The 19,512-nt window shown below is 34.1% G+C and overlaps 5 protein-coding genes across 5 annotated transcripts; 4 read left to right on the forward strand and 1 right to left on the reverse strand.

The window, feature by feature from the left end:
• The first annotated feature begins 475 nt into the window (after nt 1-475).
• LOC133314415 (uncharacterized) lies at nt 476-937 on the forward strand. Its single transcript, XM_061515895.1, has one exon. It carries the CDS (start codon nt 476-478, stop codon nt 935-937), a length of 462 nt encoding a protein of 153 aa, XP_061371879.1.
• An 800-nt stretch (nt 938-1,737) lies between these two features.
• LOC133314416 (NAC domain-containing protein 104) lies at nt 1,738-2,604 on the reverse strand. The gene is made up of 3 exons (XM_061515896.1): nt 2,439-2,604; nt 2,015-2,289; nt 1,738-1,875 (listed from the first exon to the last, which is right to left on the reverse strand). Exons 1-3 carry the CDS (start codon nt 2,602-2,604, stop codon nt 1,738-1,740), a joined length of 579 nt encoding a protein of 192 aa, XP_061371880.1.
• A 6,995-nt stretch (nt 2,605-9,599) lies between these two features.
• LOC133314432 (7-deoxyloganetin glucosyltransferase-like) lies at nt 9,600-11,147 on the forward strand. The gene is made up of 2 exons (XM_061515914.1): nt 9,600-10,119; nt 10,213-11,147. Exons 1-2 carry the CDS (start codon nt 9,600-9,602, stop codon nt 11,145-11,147), a joined length of 1,455 nt encoding a protein of 484 aa, XP_061371898.1.
• Nucleotides 11,148-12,009: 862 nt separating this feature from the next.
• LOC133314417 (soyasaponin III rhamnosyltransferase-like) lies at nt 12,010-13,458 on the forward strand. The gene has a single exon (XM_061515897.1). The coding sequence runs from the start codon at nt 12,010-12,012 to the stop codon at nt 13,456-13,458; it is 1,449 nt and encodes a 482-aa protein (XP_061371881.1).
• Nucleotides 13,459-18,000: 4,542 nt separating this feature from the next.
• LOC133314419 (soyasaponin III rhamnosyltransferase-like) lies at nt 18,001-19,440 on the forward strand. Its single transcript, XM_061515898.1, has one exon. The coding sequence runs from the start codon at nt 18,001-18,003 to the stop codon at nt 19,438-19,440; it is 1,440 nt and encodes a 479-aa protein (XP_061371882.1).
• The last annotated feature ends 72 nt before the right edge of the window (nt 19,441-19,512 follow it).

Consider the following 19,512-nt stretch of genomic DNA (forward strand, 5'->3'; position numbering starts at 1 on the left):
GAACTTACTTCACCACCACTCACTCACTCACACTTGATTATTTCCAACATCCTCCCTCAAGTGTGAGGTTCAATATCATTCTTACTCTAAGGTCCACTTCTGCGGAAACCTTTTTTTTTTCTCTTCAAATATTAGGGTCACACTAGCCTTCTGCAGAGGCCTTCCAAACACTTAGCCCAGATCGTTGGCTCTGATACCACTGTTAGGAAATTCGTTCCCTCAAACTCCAATGTCAAGCGGGTCCAGGGGAAGCCCGTGGCGGGGAACCACCACCAATGAGCTAAGGCTACACCACAATGGTGTTGTTGAACCAGCACTAGCAGAAGGAGCTCAGTTGACAGCAGCACAACGAGCAGCTCATGAAGCAGTAAAGTTGAAGGATTTGAAGGCGAAGAATTATCTCTTCCAGGCCATTGACCGTTCTATCTTGGAAACCATTCTTTCCAAAGAAACTTCCAAGGATATTTGGGACTCCATGAAAAAGAAGTATCAAGGCTCTGCAAGAGCAAAAAGGCAGCAGCTTCAAGCTTTACGCTCGGAATTCGAAACACTTCGAATGAAGTCGGGAGAATCAATTGCAGATTATTTCTCTCGCGTGATGACCATTGTCAATAAAATGCGAATTCATGGAGACGAGATAGAAGAAATAACTGTCATAGAAAAAATTCTTCGATCATTAACAGCAAAATTTAACTTTGTTGTTTGTGCTATAGAAGAATCTAAAGATATAGATGATTTGTCACTTGATGAATTGCAGAGTTCATTGGTGGTGCATGAACAGAAGTTCAAACAGGAAGACACAGATGAGCAAGCATTAAAGGCTTCTACCGATACTCGTTCCAACAATTTTCAAGGAAGGGGTAGAGGCAGAGGTAGAGACAGAGGCAGAGGCAGAGGAAGGTCCACTAATTTCAGAGCCGGATTGGGCTCGAGCTAGCCTAATGATTGGCTAGGAGGCGGGTCGAGTACTTTGCGCTTCGGGTACTCGGTTGAGGGGGAGCATACCAATGGTGGGTTTCACACTTGAGGGGGAGATTGTTGAGATATTCAAGTGTGATGAGTCCCACATTGGTTCGCAATGAGCTAAGTGAAGGGTATATAAGTGAAAGGACCCATGAACCCAATGCCTTAAGGTTTTGGGTTGAGACATGGTGTCGGATCCACTTATATACCCTTCACTTAGCTCATTGCCAACCAATGTGGGACTCATCACACTTGAATATCTCAACAAATCAAACATTTACCACTTGAACTAACTTCAATTGTTTAAGAAGATAACCTCAATTGCACCAAACTTTCATGCAACAGTAGTGATGTGAAGACTGAAGATTATATGATGATACATGTAAATTAAAAGAAAAAAGGGGCATATTATCTTGGATTTGATGGATTATTGATTGATATATATATTAGTGGCTGAGAATAGATACTATGCTGGGGATTATCCATGTGACCTTATATATTCAGACTAAAGAGCAAACAAAATTGAAGTGATCACTCTGACAGTAAATAATGGGATCTTTGAAAGCATAACGTCATACTACATATTGTTTGGCCATGAATTTCACATAGTGCCCCACTTGAAAGGCTGCTATGGAAATCTAGCTATAGCCATTTCACTGATTACAATGGCAGCTACACTGCTACAGGATTTAATTAACTAGAGCCAGTAAATTAATAACAATAATGATAACAAGCAATGATTAGCTTAATTAATTATCCATTTGGATAATGCAGCTAGTTATAATTCGGTAAGCTTATTTCGTCAAGATCGTCCAATGACAAGAAAACTTCATCCAAACAAGAGAGCTCTGTTCCATCATCATCATCTCCATTCCGCTCATAAACACGACATATCACCCATTTATTATAATCCTGAATCAATCAAAAATTAAAAAAAATTAATCAGCAACCATAGAGTTAAATATATACTATATAGTTTTCCACGTTATTCAAATATTTTTTTATTTTTATTTTTGTGGTGAAATTTTCATGTGTTATAGTTTATACTAACTGTTTTTGGTTGTGATTTTCTTTTGGATGATCTGCTAGAGGAAGAAGCAGAATCTGGTAGACGATATTCTTGCATTATCCAATTGGTTTTGATACCAGAAGGTGCTTCTCCGACATGGAACACAAAACATTTCTTCATGCCAACTCTCTTGTTGTTTGTGGTTGTAACAATTGGTTCTTCCATTCCTGTTGGTTTCCAATACCCATTGTCAGTGATCCTATTTTGTGTCCTTCTGCTATAGTAGTACCATTGTTTTCCCTCTGCCAAAGCTCTACCTATCAATATATATATATATATATATATATATGCACCAGCACACAGAATTAATATACACAAAGGTTCAATTTTCCTAGCTATGTATAGTAACAAATTAAGAATAGCATGAAAGTTGAAACAAAAACAAAGAATGATGTTATATACATACCATCAAGTTCCCATGGATCATATGAGTAGAGCTCAAGATCAGGAATGACATCTGGGTGGCAAGGTAAAAGTGATGCCTTTCTATGAAGGAAATGGACTACAAGTTCTTCATCTGTGGGATGAAAACGAAACCCGGGTGGAAGGTTGACATTGTTATTATCTCCCATTAAAGCAAGAGGAGGAGAAAGAAAGAGAGAAAGTAGTGGAGGATGAAGGTGGTGTTGGTCAAGGATGGTATATATATAGTGCAAACAAGGTAGGAATAGATAGATAGATATATACGAGTGTCTGACGTGAAAGGGAAGATGGCATTTATCACGTACAAAACAGATACATCTTATCAAATATTTGATAATTTTTATTTTTTTTGGGTACAGAAGCACTCAACTCAACTCAACTCAACACCAAGCAAACAAGGCGGCGGAATAACGGAACGTGATGGATAGATGCTTTCTCAAGAAATTAAACGGGATCTCCAAAAGTGTGTTTGTTGGAAGGGAAGCTGGTGGGAAGTGTGGTTGTGTGGCAGCAGATTCTTTTTTGCAGTTTTATTGATGTATCTTTGCATATAGAAAAAAATGAAAATTTTGATGGTATGGGTCATATAACACTTCATGCTGATATCATCCACCTTCTGTATTCCACGTGGCATACATTAGTATGGGTTTGGTCCGAGACCAATTGAAACGGGGTGACCTACCTCTTGGAGTGTATCTATATATGCTTCATAATTAGCAGCAATTATAGTATGTTTTTTTACATTTAAATACAATAACTTTTTGTTTCGCTCTCAACCCATATGCTTCTGCCTAGCTTTGTAATCAATGAATTAGTAGGAGTAGCACAGTGGGAACTGCATATACATCCCACATGAAACAAAGCAATCAATTATCTCTTTGGATGGGGGAGTTTAACTGATTTGCTTTGGTCATTGGTGGAGCCAATGAAGCCCCTGTTTTATTTTTATAATTAATCAATTATTAAATCTTGCAGAAGAAAGAAACAAGCATAAAAAACTACACTAACAATGAACTACCTTGCTTATAACTTATCCAACCATTAATTAATCAATTACATTTTGCTGCTCTATTGATATTTATTTTTTCTGATTTAGAAGGTCAGCTATAATATTTATTACATTATCTCAGACGTTATTATTTTTTATGACTACTAACCTGAGTTTTTATAGTATCATGATATCATCATCTGAGTCCAACTATAACCATATTGAGAGTTAAATATGTTAGTCACTATTTAAATATGGTAAGAGAAGATGTTGAAGGGCATTGAAGGGTAACTAAGTATCTTTCTTCCAGGATTGACACCAATTGGGACTAGTACTGAATACACATATATTCCGTAACAGGCATCAACAACCCAAACAATTAGTTCTGTATTCAAATTCTTTTACCAAATTCTTGGTACCATACCATGATACTATTTATTTAATTCCCAAGCCTTGGTACTAGGTTCAAACAGTACTTATACCAATTTTGGTTAAGGTTTATGATACCCGAAAAGAAAAAGAAAAAAGAAAAAAAAGAAAAAAGTCCTAGTGTGCTGCGAAGAACACACTATATATATGTGGAAGTGGAAGCACTATCGTCCTCTGTCTTTTAGTAAAAGCTATGTCCCATCTCACGGCTCTAGTGGACCAAGAGTTGAGAAACAGCTTTCCACTTAAAAGGAAAAATCCATCCATATAAGGCACAGTGAGCAACATTCCTAAAATTATGAGCCTAGTTCTTCATCCTCATTACCTTGGTATTCACCCTAGCCATCTTATTGGTAGTCAGTGCTTGTTCCACAAAGAAATTGCTCATTCACACCCTGAATTGTTTTTTGAACTTTTCTTTCTATGGGGACAGAGGAAAGAGTAATACTAGCTAAACAACTTTGAAGTTACAATTCTACTTCTGTAAACTTTATCCGTTTAAGTTTAAGAGGTTTTGAAATCAATGCCATGGACAACATTGTGGGGTTATTATCTTTAGAGGAAATTCCTCAAAGTTAAAATCAAGAGGATGTTCCTCTTTTTGAACGGGGGATTAGTCTCATACTTCTTCCAGTGGTGAAGCTTAATGCACCCACTATTCAATAAGGGGATAGCATTCAGGGCCGTACTCTGAGAACAAGGTGATCGGAAGAGGTTGAATGAAGATATCTCTAAGTTATACAAAAAAAAAAAAAAATCAAGAGGAAATTAACATATATAGACTGCTTTTTTCAACGGTAGGTCCTCACAACAAGATACATTACCTTTTCTGACGAAGAAAGAGACACAGGTGTACGAAAGCCAGCTGTAACACACGAAGGGTAGATTTGTCCGAAAAAATCAGAAAAATTTTCCTCTCCTCGGATATTTCACAAATACCACCCCTTTGGAGGTAATTTGTGGAAGTAATCTAGTTCAAATTTTGTTCATAACTGAAGATCTATGGCAAATTGGATATCCGGGAGTTACTAACCAAATCTCCTACCAAACATGGCATTTCACAAAACCTTTGTGAATTTTCTTGGTAAAATTTCAAAGATCCCTCTACCAAAAAGCACCTTGGCGTTTTGTAGAGGAGAATTTTTTTTTTATTCAGAAATCTCAATTTTCAAAAATATAATTTTTATATTCAGTTTACGATATTATTCAAAAATTTAAAATTTAAAAAAATTTAATTTTTCCGGAAATCTTATAAAATGACGCGTAGCAAACTAGTGTAAATTGAAACAAGGACAGGTAGTGGAAAGCATATATCATTCCTCAGCCTCTGCTGCGTGCTGCCCTTTATTAAGAAAACTACAGATTGGTTGCTAGCTACTTACTAGACTCATAGGAAACCTAAGGATGCTTCTCCTCATTGAAAACACTTGTTGGAGCACTCACAAGTTTAAGTCAGACCCATGATGTACATTTTGGTATATTTCTATGTAATTGTCATATCCTGAAGTAATTAGTAACTTTTAGGACAATTTAGAAATCCAAATAATCCCAATTATGCTAATCTCTTATCTTGTTTCCATTTATCTGATATATAATATCTTTTCAAGTTCAATTAGAATCAAACGTATACTAAAAGAGCATTATAATGCTCCAAATGGAATGAGTAAGCTAGTTTTAGCTGACAATGACGTTGATATGGTAATTGAGTAGTGGGTCTGAGTTAGGCAAGTTTTGCTCTTAGACGTTTTTATCCCTTCATCATTGTCTTTATGTTGGCCTTGGTCGACATCAAAGCCAAAGGGTAGGGGGGGAAAGTTAAAAGATATCTACCAAGGATTTACTGTGGCTAGTAGCTGTTAGCCTCTTACGCAAAGTAATTTATTGTGGAGTAATGCACTATTATTCGACCATAACATATACAGATACGTTTTCTTTTGACTTATGTCTCTTGATTATTCAATATAATAAATCTTAACGTTAAGTGATAGGTTTTTACTTTTTACTATAGACTTTAATATTTGAAATCTACTATAATACACTCAAGAGTTCTTTCAAACGAAATCAACACCTAATATTGATTGACATGCTTTGACTAAGAAAAATATTTATACCATAGTTACAAAATCAATTTAACAAAACATAAATGAGAAGGGGGACCTTATTAGTTCAGGCTATTTTTGCAGAGTGCTAAATCAAATGATCAGCCAAAAAAAAAAATTTGTGATTTTGACTAACAGTTGTGTCTCTTTGGTATTGTGCATATGTTCACGAACAAGATATTCTTTTATTCAGTTACCATCCCATCCTAACATATGGTTGTTTATTCTTTAATTTGTCCCTTTCAAAGACGAAGCATGCTGATCTGTTATAAGTCGAATAATGGGAAATAGTAGTGTGATATATATCCTCAAATTTTGAAGGTGTCAAAGAAGAAATAAAGTTGAAATGACATTCAGGAGGTGTTTGGTTCAAGTTTTTGGAGAGGATTATCGGTAATCCTTCTTTGGTAAATGTAATTACCACGTTTGGTAGAAGGAATAAATTACGATTCCCGGATATCCAAGGATTACCGGTAATTTGATTTATAAAGAAAAGTCACTATTCAGATTACCAAAAATAATATGGTAATTCAGAATACTAATCAGAATACCAAGAAAAGGGAAAGCACAACAATAACTTTTGAGACAAAAATACCTCAATACACATAAAAATCTAGACTCAATCTATCAATTACAAAAGTAAAAATAGTTTGGGGTTATTTTTGTAAAATAACCTCATATTTCAAGTCATATTTCGTTCTAAACCAAATATGGAATCAGTAATTTTTACCCAATATTCCCGGTAATATTTTGGCGAACCAAACACATCTTTCGTAAGATTCCAAGTAAACTCAATTTCTACTGAATTCCCATTAATCATGATTCCCGGTCACCAAAAAAATTTTCTTGTACCAAACACACCCTCAAGTGACGCCATCCGTTTTCTTTGTGGGAATGTCCCACCTTGTGATTAAGATCAACCGCTAGCCACTGGTAGTTTTCATTGAATTCTAAAATACATTGATAGTTTTCATTGAATTCTAAAATGCATTTTTTAAAAAAAATAAAAAATAAAAAATAAAACTTGTCAGTTGTCATGACTAGTTTTTCTGCTAATTTCATATTTTATTAACTTTATTTTGTTTTCTGCTGAAATTTACCAATTTTATTTCGTTTTATCAATAAAATAGAAAATAAATATTAAGTATTAGCTATATGATATCTTAGAAAATAAAATTTACCAATTTTATTTCGTTTTATCAAAATAAAATAAAATAAATTTCTAAAAAATTCAATATCTTAAGTATTAGCTATATGATCATAGGCTCGTTTCCATGCGACGTGGCCTTTAATTCTTTAATACTTTTCAATCGTAAACTTTACGATGTTATATTTATTTTTCCATTTAAAAAAAAATGTTACTTTTTAAGTTTTATTTTTTATCCATGTCTCTCAATGAAATAGAAAGAAAGATTGTATTAATAAAATAAATATATAATTCAATTAAATAATTATATTTTATAAATTTAAAAATCTTTAGTAACTTTCTTAGTTCTTATATAAATTCTTAAACAATAAGTATATTAAATTAGATGGAGGATTTAGGCACTAATCATTTTGGGCCAACATTTCGAAAATTGTAATAATTGATACTGTTAGAGTCATGGCATGTCATTATGAAGAAAAGGAATAGAGAGATATTTTATGGTCAAAATTTGTAAATTGGAAGTGAGCGTCTGCGGCTCTATGCTAATTGTGACAAGCCGAAATCCATAATGGTAAATACAAATTGATGGCGACTTTTTCCATTACAATTAAGATATAGATCAAGTCAATTCAGGTGATAATGATCTCGGTTTTCACTTTTCACTAGTTTCGTGGAATTATGAAGGCTTCAAATAGTTCCCATATTAATCATTATACTTCAACATTATTTGGAATAGAAGCACTCGTGTTTCTATAGGGTGACAGATTTCAATGTGTGCAGTTGCACACTTCACAGTTCGCAGGCACATGAAATTCAATAAACATGCACAAACAATCCATACCTATTTCTATTTATAGATTGGTAATACAGCGGCAGATAAGTTATTTGTATTTATTTTTAAAATGACATTATTTTGGAATTGAAATATTAAAAAATTATAATTATAAAGACTATAATAATCCTGAAATAAATTAAAATTACAAAAATATCATGATTTATGTCCCAAAACAATGTCGTATTGCGCTTAATGCAGATAAATTATAACTGCAGAAAAAAGCGAACCTTGCTAATATTACCTTAAGATCATCAACCATGTATTAATTATCATTTATTAAATAAAAAGAAGAAATATAATGAAACAATATTGATATACTAAATATTAACTATGTACTTAATATGTTTGCATTAGAGATTTTTTAACATTATTGTAAAATAGAAAAAGACAAAACATAAAATTATAAAACCTTTTCATGTTATTATAAAAAATGTAATTTATCATGCATTCCAAAATAAACTAAAATGACCCATTTTTCTCCCTTTTTTTTTCACTCTCTTTAAATATCTTAAATTTAAGTATTAAATTATGTACATAAATTGTATTGAGATTTCACCCAAATATTACCACAAATAAACAAAACAAAATCAATTCATATACTTATTAGATCTTGAATATGAGCTTTTTTTATTATACTTTACATTTTACAATATTGTAAGTATAATTGGATTAATTTATTTTGCATTTTAAAAAAATTAATTAAAGATATGAAATTTAAAACATCTGAAATGTGTGAAAAAAATCAATTGCCTGTTTGAAAATTTAATTGATGTGTAAGATAAACACAGTATATGCGTATATTTTAAAGTAATGTTTTCGAGGAATGTGACCGATTAATTGGTATTTGCATGTTTTGGATTTTGGAAGCAGAGTAATCAAAATGCTTAGGATCCTTTTTATTCGTCTTGCTTGGGTTGGGTTGCGATAAACCGAATCGAAACATTGGTCTCAGCAACAATGACAAATCAGGCCTTTTCAAAGGCAAAAAAGGATTCAAGCCTTCAAAATCTCGCTCAGCGTGAGACTGAAACCTAAAGTTGGGTCAGCTTAGTGATAGTGACCCAAACCAACCCAAGTTGGGTCAGCTTACGATATAAATACGATGTCAATGCTGTTACTGTATGCGTTTCTTTTTCAAATGAAAATGTTTGTTTTTCTTCACGTTACCTCACATTAAATTGATTAAAATAAGAGAAAAATAAATACATCATGTCATAGATACATCAAATGTAAGACTTATTTATTTAAAAAAAACAAAAAATAAAACAAAAAGTGACACACTTATTTATAGTGTGTGACTGTGTGCAGGAAGAATTTGTTTTTTTCATACAATATGAGAAAAACAAATCCCTTAAAAGATAATATCTCAAATTTTTTTTTTTAAGGAAACAAACTATCTCAAAAATTTAAATAGTCAAGTGAAGGCATGCAAATGATTTTTAGATTATATTTTCAAGAAGTAGGTGGTTCAAATTTGAACAGGGAAAGCTACACACCTAAACCTGGACTTGTCAGTGATTCGGTGGACAGATATACTAAATTAATGCAAAGGAACCAGTGAAGTTGAACCTTAGTTTTTTATTAACTGGTACTTGCTTTCATCCAGCAATTTTAGTTTGATGAGTTTAGGTTGATTCATGTAAGAGATGGCTTTTGTACCTGAAATAAAGAAGCCACACGCTCTTTTGATTCCATTTCCAATACAAGGTCACATAAACCCGTTTCTAAAATTAGCAAAGCTCCTCCACAGCAAAGGTTTCCACATAACCTTTGTCAACAGTGAGTTCAACCACAAACGCTTGCTCAGGTCAAGAGGCCCTAATGCTCTCAATGGTTTGCCAGATTTCCACTTTGAGACCATCCCAGATGGTCTCCCTCCTACCAACATTGATGCAACTCAAAGCATACCTGATCTTTGTGACTCTACCAGAAACAACTCTTTTGTCCCATTCATCAACCTTATCTCAAAACTTAATGACACTAAGGCTTCTCATGATGCTCCTCCAGTGACTTGTATAATCTCAGATGGTATCATGTCCTTCACAATTAAAGCTTCTCAGCAATTTGGGTTACCCAACATACTCTTTTGGACTCACAGTGCTTGTGGTTTCATGAGCTTCAAAGAATGCAAGAATCTCATGGAGAGAGGCCTAACACCACTTAAAGGTGGAGACCATATACACAAATTTTTACTCTAATTTGATTCCAATTAGTACTAAAATATGTTTTTTTTTTCTTCATCATGGTTTTGTTTTTCAGATGCTAACTATCTGACAAATGGGCATCTAGACACCATCATAGATTGGATCCCTGGCATGAAGAATATTACTCTGAGGGACCTTCCTGGTATCTATCGTACCACAGATCCAAATGATATACTTTTGGACTTTGTAGTAGAACAAGTTGAAGCAGCTTCAAAAGCTTCTGCTATTATTCTGCCAACTTTTGATGCCTTAGAGCCTGATGTGCTGAATGCACTCTCCACAATGTTTCCTAAACTTTACAGCGTAGGCCCGCTAGAGTTGCTTCTTGATCAAACTTCAGAGAGCAGATTTGAATCTATTAAATGTAATTTGTGGAAAGAAGAGTCTGAGTGTCTCAAATGGCTGGATTCACAGGAACCCAATTCTGTTCTCTATGTCAATTTTGGCAGTGTTATAGTCATGAGTCCTCAACAACTTGTTGAATTCGCTTGGGGATTGGCAAATAGCAAGAAAAACTTCTTGTGGGTGATTAGGCCTGATTTAGTTAAGGGTGAGGCCTCAATTGTGCCACCAGAAATTGTAGCAGAGATCAAAGACAAAGGTCTAATGGTGGGTTGGTGTCCTCAAGAGGAAGTTCTAAAGCACCCATCAGTGGCTGGGTTTTTGACTCACTGTGGTTGGAATTCCACACTTGAAAGCATATGCAATGGGGTGCCTCTGATCTGTTGTCCATTTTTCAATGACCAAATTCTCAATTGCAGGTATATTTGTGGTGAATGGGCTTTTGGTATGGAGATGAATGGTGATAATGTAAAAAGGGATGAAGTGGAGAAGCTTGTGAGGGAGTTGATACGGGGTGAAAAGGGTAAGGAGATGAAGAAAAAAGCCATTGAGTGGAAGAAATTAGCAGAAGAAGCCACCAACACTAATGGTTCATCCTTTTTGAATTTGGAAAAACTGGTAAATGAAGTGCTGCTTTTCAAGAATTAGGCTACAAGAAACTAAGTTGGGTTAATGTGTGATTCAATAATTCTTTCCTAAGAATGCTTTCTACGTTTTCTTTTGGAAAAATATTTTCTGCATGTATTATCTCTAATAATTGACTTATGGTCATATTCTTCTTTCCCTGTTTACAGAAATCATTTTTATTTTTTTTTGGTAAATGCAATCATTTTGTAATGAATAGTAGTTCCTAGATTTGTTTACGGAATCAAAGTGCCACTGTTAAGTAAATTTATTATCAAATGTCGCGGCAAAGACTGTTATGTCACGTAATTTGTTACGACGGGTAGCGAATTATGTTCGCCAACGGTTTCATGATACATGATCATATTGCGTACCAAAGTTGCTATCACTAGTAATGAATTTCTTCCGATCAATTTTTTCCTGTGAAAATATACCACGTGTCACAAAATTATTGGTGAAGATAATTCGCTACAGATCGTAACGAATTATGTTACATGATAATATGGTCAAAGTATCGTTTGTGTGGTATTTGGATAAATTTTTTTGACAAATAATGACACTTTGTTAAATGTTACTTTGTTTACAACATGAACCACGTGGGCGAGCCAGCTTAACGGAAATATATGGACAAAAAAATAATATAAAAATTAAATTACAAATAAGTGTTTAATATAATAATAATAATATATAACCCATATGCATAGCTTAACATACAAAAATAATAAAATAATAGCTGCGCGTTGCGCATGCAACAGCTCTCTAAATTTTATTTGTGGGAAATGATGCTCGATCTTCCTCTTTGCTTGTCCATTTTTGTCTATATATTTACACTAAACAGATAACATCTTTTCCTTATAGGCCATAACACAAGTAGAGAAAAACATTGATGGAGTCTGCTACAGTTTCATCCAGTGCCAAAATTGATAAGCCTCTTCATGTTGTCATGTTCCCATGGCTAGCTATGGGTCACATATACCCATGCTTCGAGGTTTCTAAGATTCTTGGACAAAAGGGTCACTATGTAACCCTCATATCCACCCCAAGAATCATAGATCGCCTCCCTAAACTCCCACAAAGCTTGTCACCATTTGTTAAACTAACCAAATTGCCCATAACACCCCACGTAGACAGAAACCATCTCCCTGAAGATGCAGAGTCCACTATGGACATTCCTTCCAACAAACTCTATTACCTCAAGTTGGCCTATGATTGTCTCCAAGATTCTGTAGCTGAGATACTAAAAGCTTCAAATCCTGATTGGGTTTTCTTTGATTTTGCAGCTAGCTGGTTACCACAGCTAGCTAGGAGCCTCCACATTCCCTGTGCCTATTTCAGTCCATGCCCTGCATGGAGCATATGCTTCTTTGACACACCCAAAGAACAATTGGGTGATGCTGCTGCAAATAGAACAAAGCCTGAAGATTACTATGGCCCACCCAAGTGGATTTCTTTCCCTACAAAGATTGGTCTAAGACCTTACGAGGTTATTAAGTTGTTTGAAGATGTCAAAGTTAATGAGACAGGAGCTTCACCTGTTTTTGATCTCAACAAAGCAAATTCTAGTTGTGACATGTTTGTTATCAGAAGCTCCAGAGATCTTGAACCAGAATGGTTAGATTATCTTGCTGAGTTTTACAACAAGCCTGTGATTCCCGTTGGATTGCTTCCCCCATCAACGCAGATAAGAGATTCTGATGAGGAAAACAATAGCCCTGATTGGCTTCAAATCAAAGCATGGTTAGACACACAACAAGGGTCAACAGTGGTGTACATTGCATTTGGGAGTGAGGTGAAACTAAGCCAAGAAAACCTCAATGAATTGTCTCTTGGCATTGAGCTTTCAGGGTTGCCTTTCTTTTGGGTTTTGAGGAACCTCAAGAAGGGTTCAGTTGAGTTACCATATGGTTTTGAAGATAGGACCAAAGATCGTGGGGTTGTTTGGAAAGCTTGGGCACCCCAAACTAAGATCTTAGCTCATGGCTCAGTTGGTGGTTGCTTGACTCACTGTGGTTCTGGTTCAATGATAGAAAATCTCCATTTTGGACATGTTCTTATTATGCTGCCCTTCTTACTAGACCAAGCTTTATATTCAAGAGTAATGGAAGAGAAGAAAGTTGGAATTGAAATACAAAGGAACGAGCAAGACGGGTCTTTTACAAGGAGCTCAGTGACCAAGGCATTGAGATTGGCAATGGTGGATGAGGAGGGAAGTGCTTACAGGAAGAATGCTAAAGAGATGGGCAAGAAATTCAGTAACAAAGAGCTCCATAACCAATACATCGAAGACTTCATTGCTTCCCTTCACAATCACAAGTATATATATAATAGAGATTAAGTAGAAGTGTATTTGAGCTAGTACAGGTCTTTTTCCTTTTCTCCAATATTAACTATTTTTTGTTTTCAAATATGCAAGTTTAATTCAATTATAGGCTTCTTGCTTGTGTTCATGCCAACATATATTAAATACTTTTAGCATATTGAAGTGTAATAACAGAAATACATCAATGCATAGGAATAATTAGCCACCTATCAAAATTTGATTATTAATTTACCATAAACACGGACACTCCATAAAACATACAGCATTTGTAGAACGTTGACCACAATGTCACGTTTTACAAAAAGAAAATTTCAAATTGCCATGCCAACCAAAAATTTTGCCGTCACGATGACCAAAAAACACACTTCTTGAAGCCACCAAACTCATTGTAGTGGCAGCAAATTTGGTGATCAAATGAGTAGACCACTTTGTGAAGTAGGGACACATGACATGTAGGCTGTAGCCTAAAACTTGCTGTCAGCAATAATGAGTTTAGTAACACCCGGTAGCTAGGAACTCTAGATTCATATATGATGGCACATAGCACAAAATTTTGAACATTTTTATCATACAACTTCATAAGTCATAATTTTTATTTTGTGTGTTCGATAATTTTTTTATTCCCGTAACTTTAGATCTATGCACTGCCAAATTTTTTTATTCCCGTAACTTTAGATCTATGCACTGCCAAATATAATAAACAACATTAAAAAAGTGTTGGGTTGAAGAAGTGGCCCACCAGACACCAAGTGAAAAAAAAAAAAAACAGAGAGAGAAGTTGCTAAAACTAAAAGCTGAAAAAATGTCCATTAATAACTAATGTAATATTAAATTAAAAAGTTACTAAAAATGAAAGAAATTAAAGAAAAAAATATCTTAAAAAGTTTTATGGTGGTGAACAAGAGAATTTGTTGGTTCGTGAGTTTTTATTTTCAAAAGTTGCTAAAAGGAAACAAAGAGAAAATATTTTTAACCGTTGTTCTAAAAGAAGTGTGGATTTGGCTTGCTATTTGAAATTCTGTTTAAATGGGTGTATTCAAGAGTTTGTTCATAACATTCATCCTAATTTATATGCATTAAATGTGAAATGAGAAAATCATCCTAACATGAATAAGGAAATAGTGCTTATGATATTAACAAACCAAAAAAAAGTTGCAAAATTTGAAAAGTCAGAATAAAACACCTACTAAAAAAGTTTCCGGGAAATTTGTCTACATTTAGCAATTTATTAAAGGGAATAAAGTTTCTAAAATTATTTTAGAAAAATTTGTTTAATATTCATCAAAACGATGTAGTGTTGAGATTGAAAGATTAAAAAATTAGAATGATAAAAATTATTATAACTTAAAATAAATTAAAATCATAAATACACTATAATTTTTATCCCAAAATAATATCATTTCAGTAAATATTAAATAAATATTTCTAAAATAATTTTAGAAAAAACGAATCCTTTATTAAAATTGTAAAACAAAGCTTATTAGTAGTAGTCTAAACTATAAAAGAAGCCAGGCACGCTAGCTTAATGCTCATTAAGAATTCCTATAAAATTAAAATAAAGGGTGTACTTAATATATATATATATATATAGGATCAGGATCATTTTACATCAATGTAAAACTAATAAGTCTTACACCATATCTCAGCCATTAATTTTCGTGCATCCAGCCGTTATAATTTAGGAAGTCATACAAATTAATTAATATTAATTACATTACAAATACCAATCGATGATTTCCGTTCATCAACGGCTGAGATGTGGTGTAAGACTTATTAATCTTATATTGGTGTAAAAATTTTTTCCCCATATATATATATTGGGGGAAGGATATTGTGACAACCAAGTTGTGTTACTACCAAGTGACTACCAATCAATCTCACCGTTAGAGCGATTATGTTGATCCAACGATTATATTTATTTCCATCTTTGTATGGTCATGATTCCCCATATTTAAAGTGAAAGCATTAAATATGGGAAATCATAACCATACAAAGGTGAAAATAAATATGAAGTATTAAATTTGAGAAATCATGATCATACAAAGATGGAAATAAATATAACCGTTGGATCCACATAATCGATCTAACGGTGAGATTGATTGGTAGTCACTTGGTAGTAACACAACTTGGTTGTTACAATATCTTTCCCCATATATTGGATCCGAAATTATTAGCATATTTTATTGGGACTTTGGTTTATAATTAAATCCGATAACTTGTGTTTATAAAAAAAAAAAAAGATTACTTGCAGTTAGGGCTGTAAATAGATTAGATTAAGTTTTGTTTAAATAGGTCATTGTAAAAAAAAAAAAACTTTAGGTTTGGCTTAGTCTGTTAGCCTGTGTAGACTCAATTACAAGTCTGATTTGACCTATATTAAAAATAAAAGTCTTGGCCTAAGCATGTTAGTCTATTAAACATTTCATAATTAAAATAATATCATCTTATTATTTAAAATAATTGAAATAATAAATTTATTTATTTTATTTAAAATAAACAATATGATGTAGGCTGACCTATAGACTTATAGGTTTGATATGTACAAAAAATCTATGACCTGTTTTTTAAATAATTTTTTGGAAAAACTTCAAAAAATCCCCTATGAGTTTTCTTAATTATTACTTACCCCTCACAAATTTTTTGAATCATTTACACCCTTATTTAAATTGTTTTATCACTTATCTTTTGCCTTAAAATTTCTTTATCACTTACCCCTCATTTAAGGGATAAATGATAAAAAAAAATTAGGTTAAGGGAGCAAATGATTCAAAATTTTGGGAAGGGAGTAAATGATTATGAAGAAAGTTATGTAAATGATTATGAAGAAAGTTATAGTTTATAGGAGAATTTTTGAAGTTTTTCCTAATTTTTTTAAAAACCTAAACCTATTTCATTTAACTATTCATAATAAATCAAATTTAATTTAATATAGGCCAGTACATATGCCTCAACATTGCTAGCCATTTACACCGGCAAAAAAATTAATTTATTGCTTTTTTAATAAAAACTCACGAATAAGTAGTCGTTTTGAAATTAATTAAAAAAACATAGCAGTGAAACACCTCCATAGGGGTGTGACCGGTTGGAGAGAGACACGTCCCATCTGGTTGTGTTTCACCAGGTGCTGCCACGTGGCACAAAAGTCAACAGTTTGACCGTAAAACTTTGGAAGTCCATAACTTTTGACTCGAGTATCCGAAGTAGGTAATTTTTTTTTTTGATTCCACATAACTTTTTGAGATCTACGTAATGACATCTCATTTGACATATTTTTACTCTCACAAAAAAAATTGAATTTACAATAATGATACCATAAGAACGTTTAAACTCAAATTAATAAGCAGAAAATCATTGTTATGATTAGAAACATTCATAATAAAGATCCTTATGATTATGGCAAGTTATGATAAGGTTAATTATGTATGTTATTGAGATATATATTAAAAATTTGAATGAAGAATTTTATGAAATTTATAATTGTATTCGGTTAACATCTGTCGGTGATAGAATATCAAATAATTTATATTAAAAAGTTAAGTGAGTGCTTTTCGTTTTATTTTGATTTTTAAGTTTTTGTTCGTGATTATAAAAATGTTAGATTATTTTTAGTAATACTTATAAGGTAACAAAGTCGTGTCATTTTATTTACAAAAAAAAAAAAAAGTCGTGTCATTTTTAATAATTATGGTATCATTGTTGTAAATTCAAATTTTTTTTTGAGAGATAAAATATGCCAAATGAGGTGTCATTACGTAGATCTCGAAAAGTTATGGGGAATCCAAAAAAAAAATACCTAATTCGGATACCCGAGTCAAAAGTTATGGACTTCCAAAGTTTTACGGTCAAATTATTGACTTTTGTGCCACGTGGCTGCGTTTGTTTAAACACGCCCAGATGGGGCGTGTCTCTCTCCTCGGTCACGCCTAGATGGAGCGTGTCTCTCTCCAACTTGGTCACACCCCATGTGGGCATGACTCACGCTTAGGTCACGCCCCACATGGGTGTGTTTTTCTTTATTGGAACACGTCCCATGTGGGCGTGTTTGACTGCTATATTTTCGTAATTAATTTCAAAACGACTACATTTTTCGTAATTTTTTATTAAAAAAACAATAAACTAATTTTTTTTGCCCATTTACACCCCGTAGAGTCGGTATGTTTGGACAGATGTGATTTGATTGTGGGTTGTAAGGGGTTTGCATTCATCGCTTAACATGATCACAATCATTTTTTTTACAACATGCAAAACGAATCTCTATAACATATCAGAATTATTTTTCTTATAAGATAACTCTAACTCTTATAAAACCCCGTAGGTAAATGATAAAATAGTTGCTGCGTGGTTCTCGTGGCAGTGCCCTCATTATTTTATTTAGGTCATATTATTACCTCGTGAGAATAAATTAGTACTAAATGCGTGGTACACATGGCAATGTTGTTTATATTTAGTTTTCCGTTTCTTAATGTTTACTTTGAGATCTTTATTCTCCTTTATATCATAGTCCTACATCCATAAAACCCTGCCAAGAGTGAAAAGAAAAAAGAAAGGTAAACTCTAATGGATTCTTCAGCAGCTCCGGTTTCATCTAATGACAATGGCAAAATTGATAAGCCTCTTCATGTTGCCATGCTCCCATGGCTCGCTATGGGTCACATATACCCCTATTTTGAGGTTGCAAAGATTCTTGCTCAAAAGGGTCACTTTGTTACCTTCATAAACAGCCCCAAAAACATTGATCGAATGCCCAAAACACCGAAAACCTTAGAACCATTCATTAAATTGGTGAGGTTGCCTTTACCACACATAGAGCATCTCCCAGAAGGTGCAGAGAGCACAATGGACATTCCAACCAACAAGGGCTGTTACCTTAAGTTGGCTTATGAAGGCCTCCAAGATGCTGTAGCTGAGTTGCTACAAACTTCAAAACCTGATTGGGTTTTCTATGATTTTGCAGCTGGTTGGTTACCACCAATAGCCAAGAGCCTCAACATTCCCTGTGCTCATTACAACATAACCCCAGCTTGGAACAAATGCTTCTTTGATCCACCCAAGGATCAAATCAAGTCAAATTTCAAGCTTGAAGACATGTGTGGCCCACCCAATTGGCTTCCTTTCCACACAACCATTCATCTCAGGCCTTATGAAATCATAAGAGCATTCACAGCTCTCAAAGATGAGGAAACAGGTGGATCAGCTACTTTTGACCTCAAGAAAGCATATTCAAGCTGTGACTTGTTTCTTCTCAGAACCTCCAGAGAACTTGAAGGTGAATGGTTAGATTATCTTGCTGACAACTACAAGGTGCCTGTTGTTCCTGTGGGTGTGCTTCCACCATCCATGCAAATAAGAGATGCTGAAGATGAAGACAACAACCCTGATTGGGTTAAAATCAAATCCTGGTTAGATACACAAGAACTTTCATCTGTTGTGTACATAGGATTTGGTAGCGAGCTGAAGCTGAGTCAACAAGACCTCACTGAGTTAGCTCATGGCATTGAGCTTTCTGGGTTACCTTTCTTTTGGGCTTTGAAGAATCTGAAAGAGGGTTCACTTGAGTTACCAGAAGGGTTTGAGGACAGAACAAAGGAACGTGGGATTGTTTGGAAAACATGGGCACCCCAGCTTAAGATCTTAGCTCATGAGGCTATTGGGGGATGCATGAGTCACTGTGGTTCAGGTTCTGTCATTGAGAAGCTTCATTATGGGCACGTTCTTGTGACCCTTCCCTATTTGCTAGACCAAGCTTTGTTTTCAAGAGCACTAGAGGAAAAGAAAGTGGCTATTGAGGTACCAAGGAATGAACAAGACGGGTCCTTTACTAGGGACTCAGTGGCTAAGACATTGAGGTTAGCAATAGTGGATGAGGAAGGGAGTACTTATAGGAACAATGCCAAAGAGATGGGTAAGGTTTTTAGTTCCAAAGATCTTCATAATCAATACATTGAAGATTTCATTGATACTCTTCAAAAGTATAGGAGGGTTCCTTCCAACAGCTAAGCAGGGTTCATGTGTGTTCCAGTTTCTTCCCCTTTTTTTTATTGTGATTTTTGTTTTGGAATAAAGAAAGCT

This window comes from Gastrolobium bilobum, unplaced genomic scaffold, assembly GCF_033153095.1.
Source record: "Gastrolobium bilobum isolate Gb01-03AN ecotype WA unplaced genomic scaffold, APGP_CSIRO_Gbil_v1 utg7070, whole genome shotgun sequence".
NCBI classification, from domain to species: Eukaryota; Viridiplantae; Streptophyta; class Magnoliopsida; order Fabales; family Fabaceae; genus Gastrolobium; species Gastrolobium bilobum.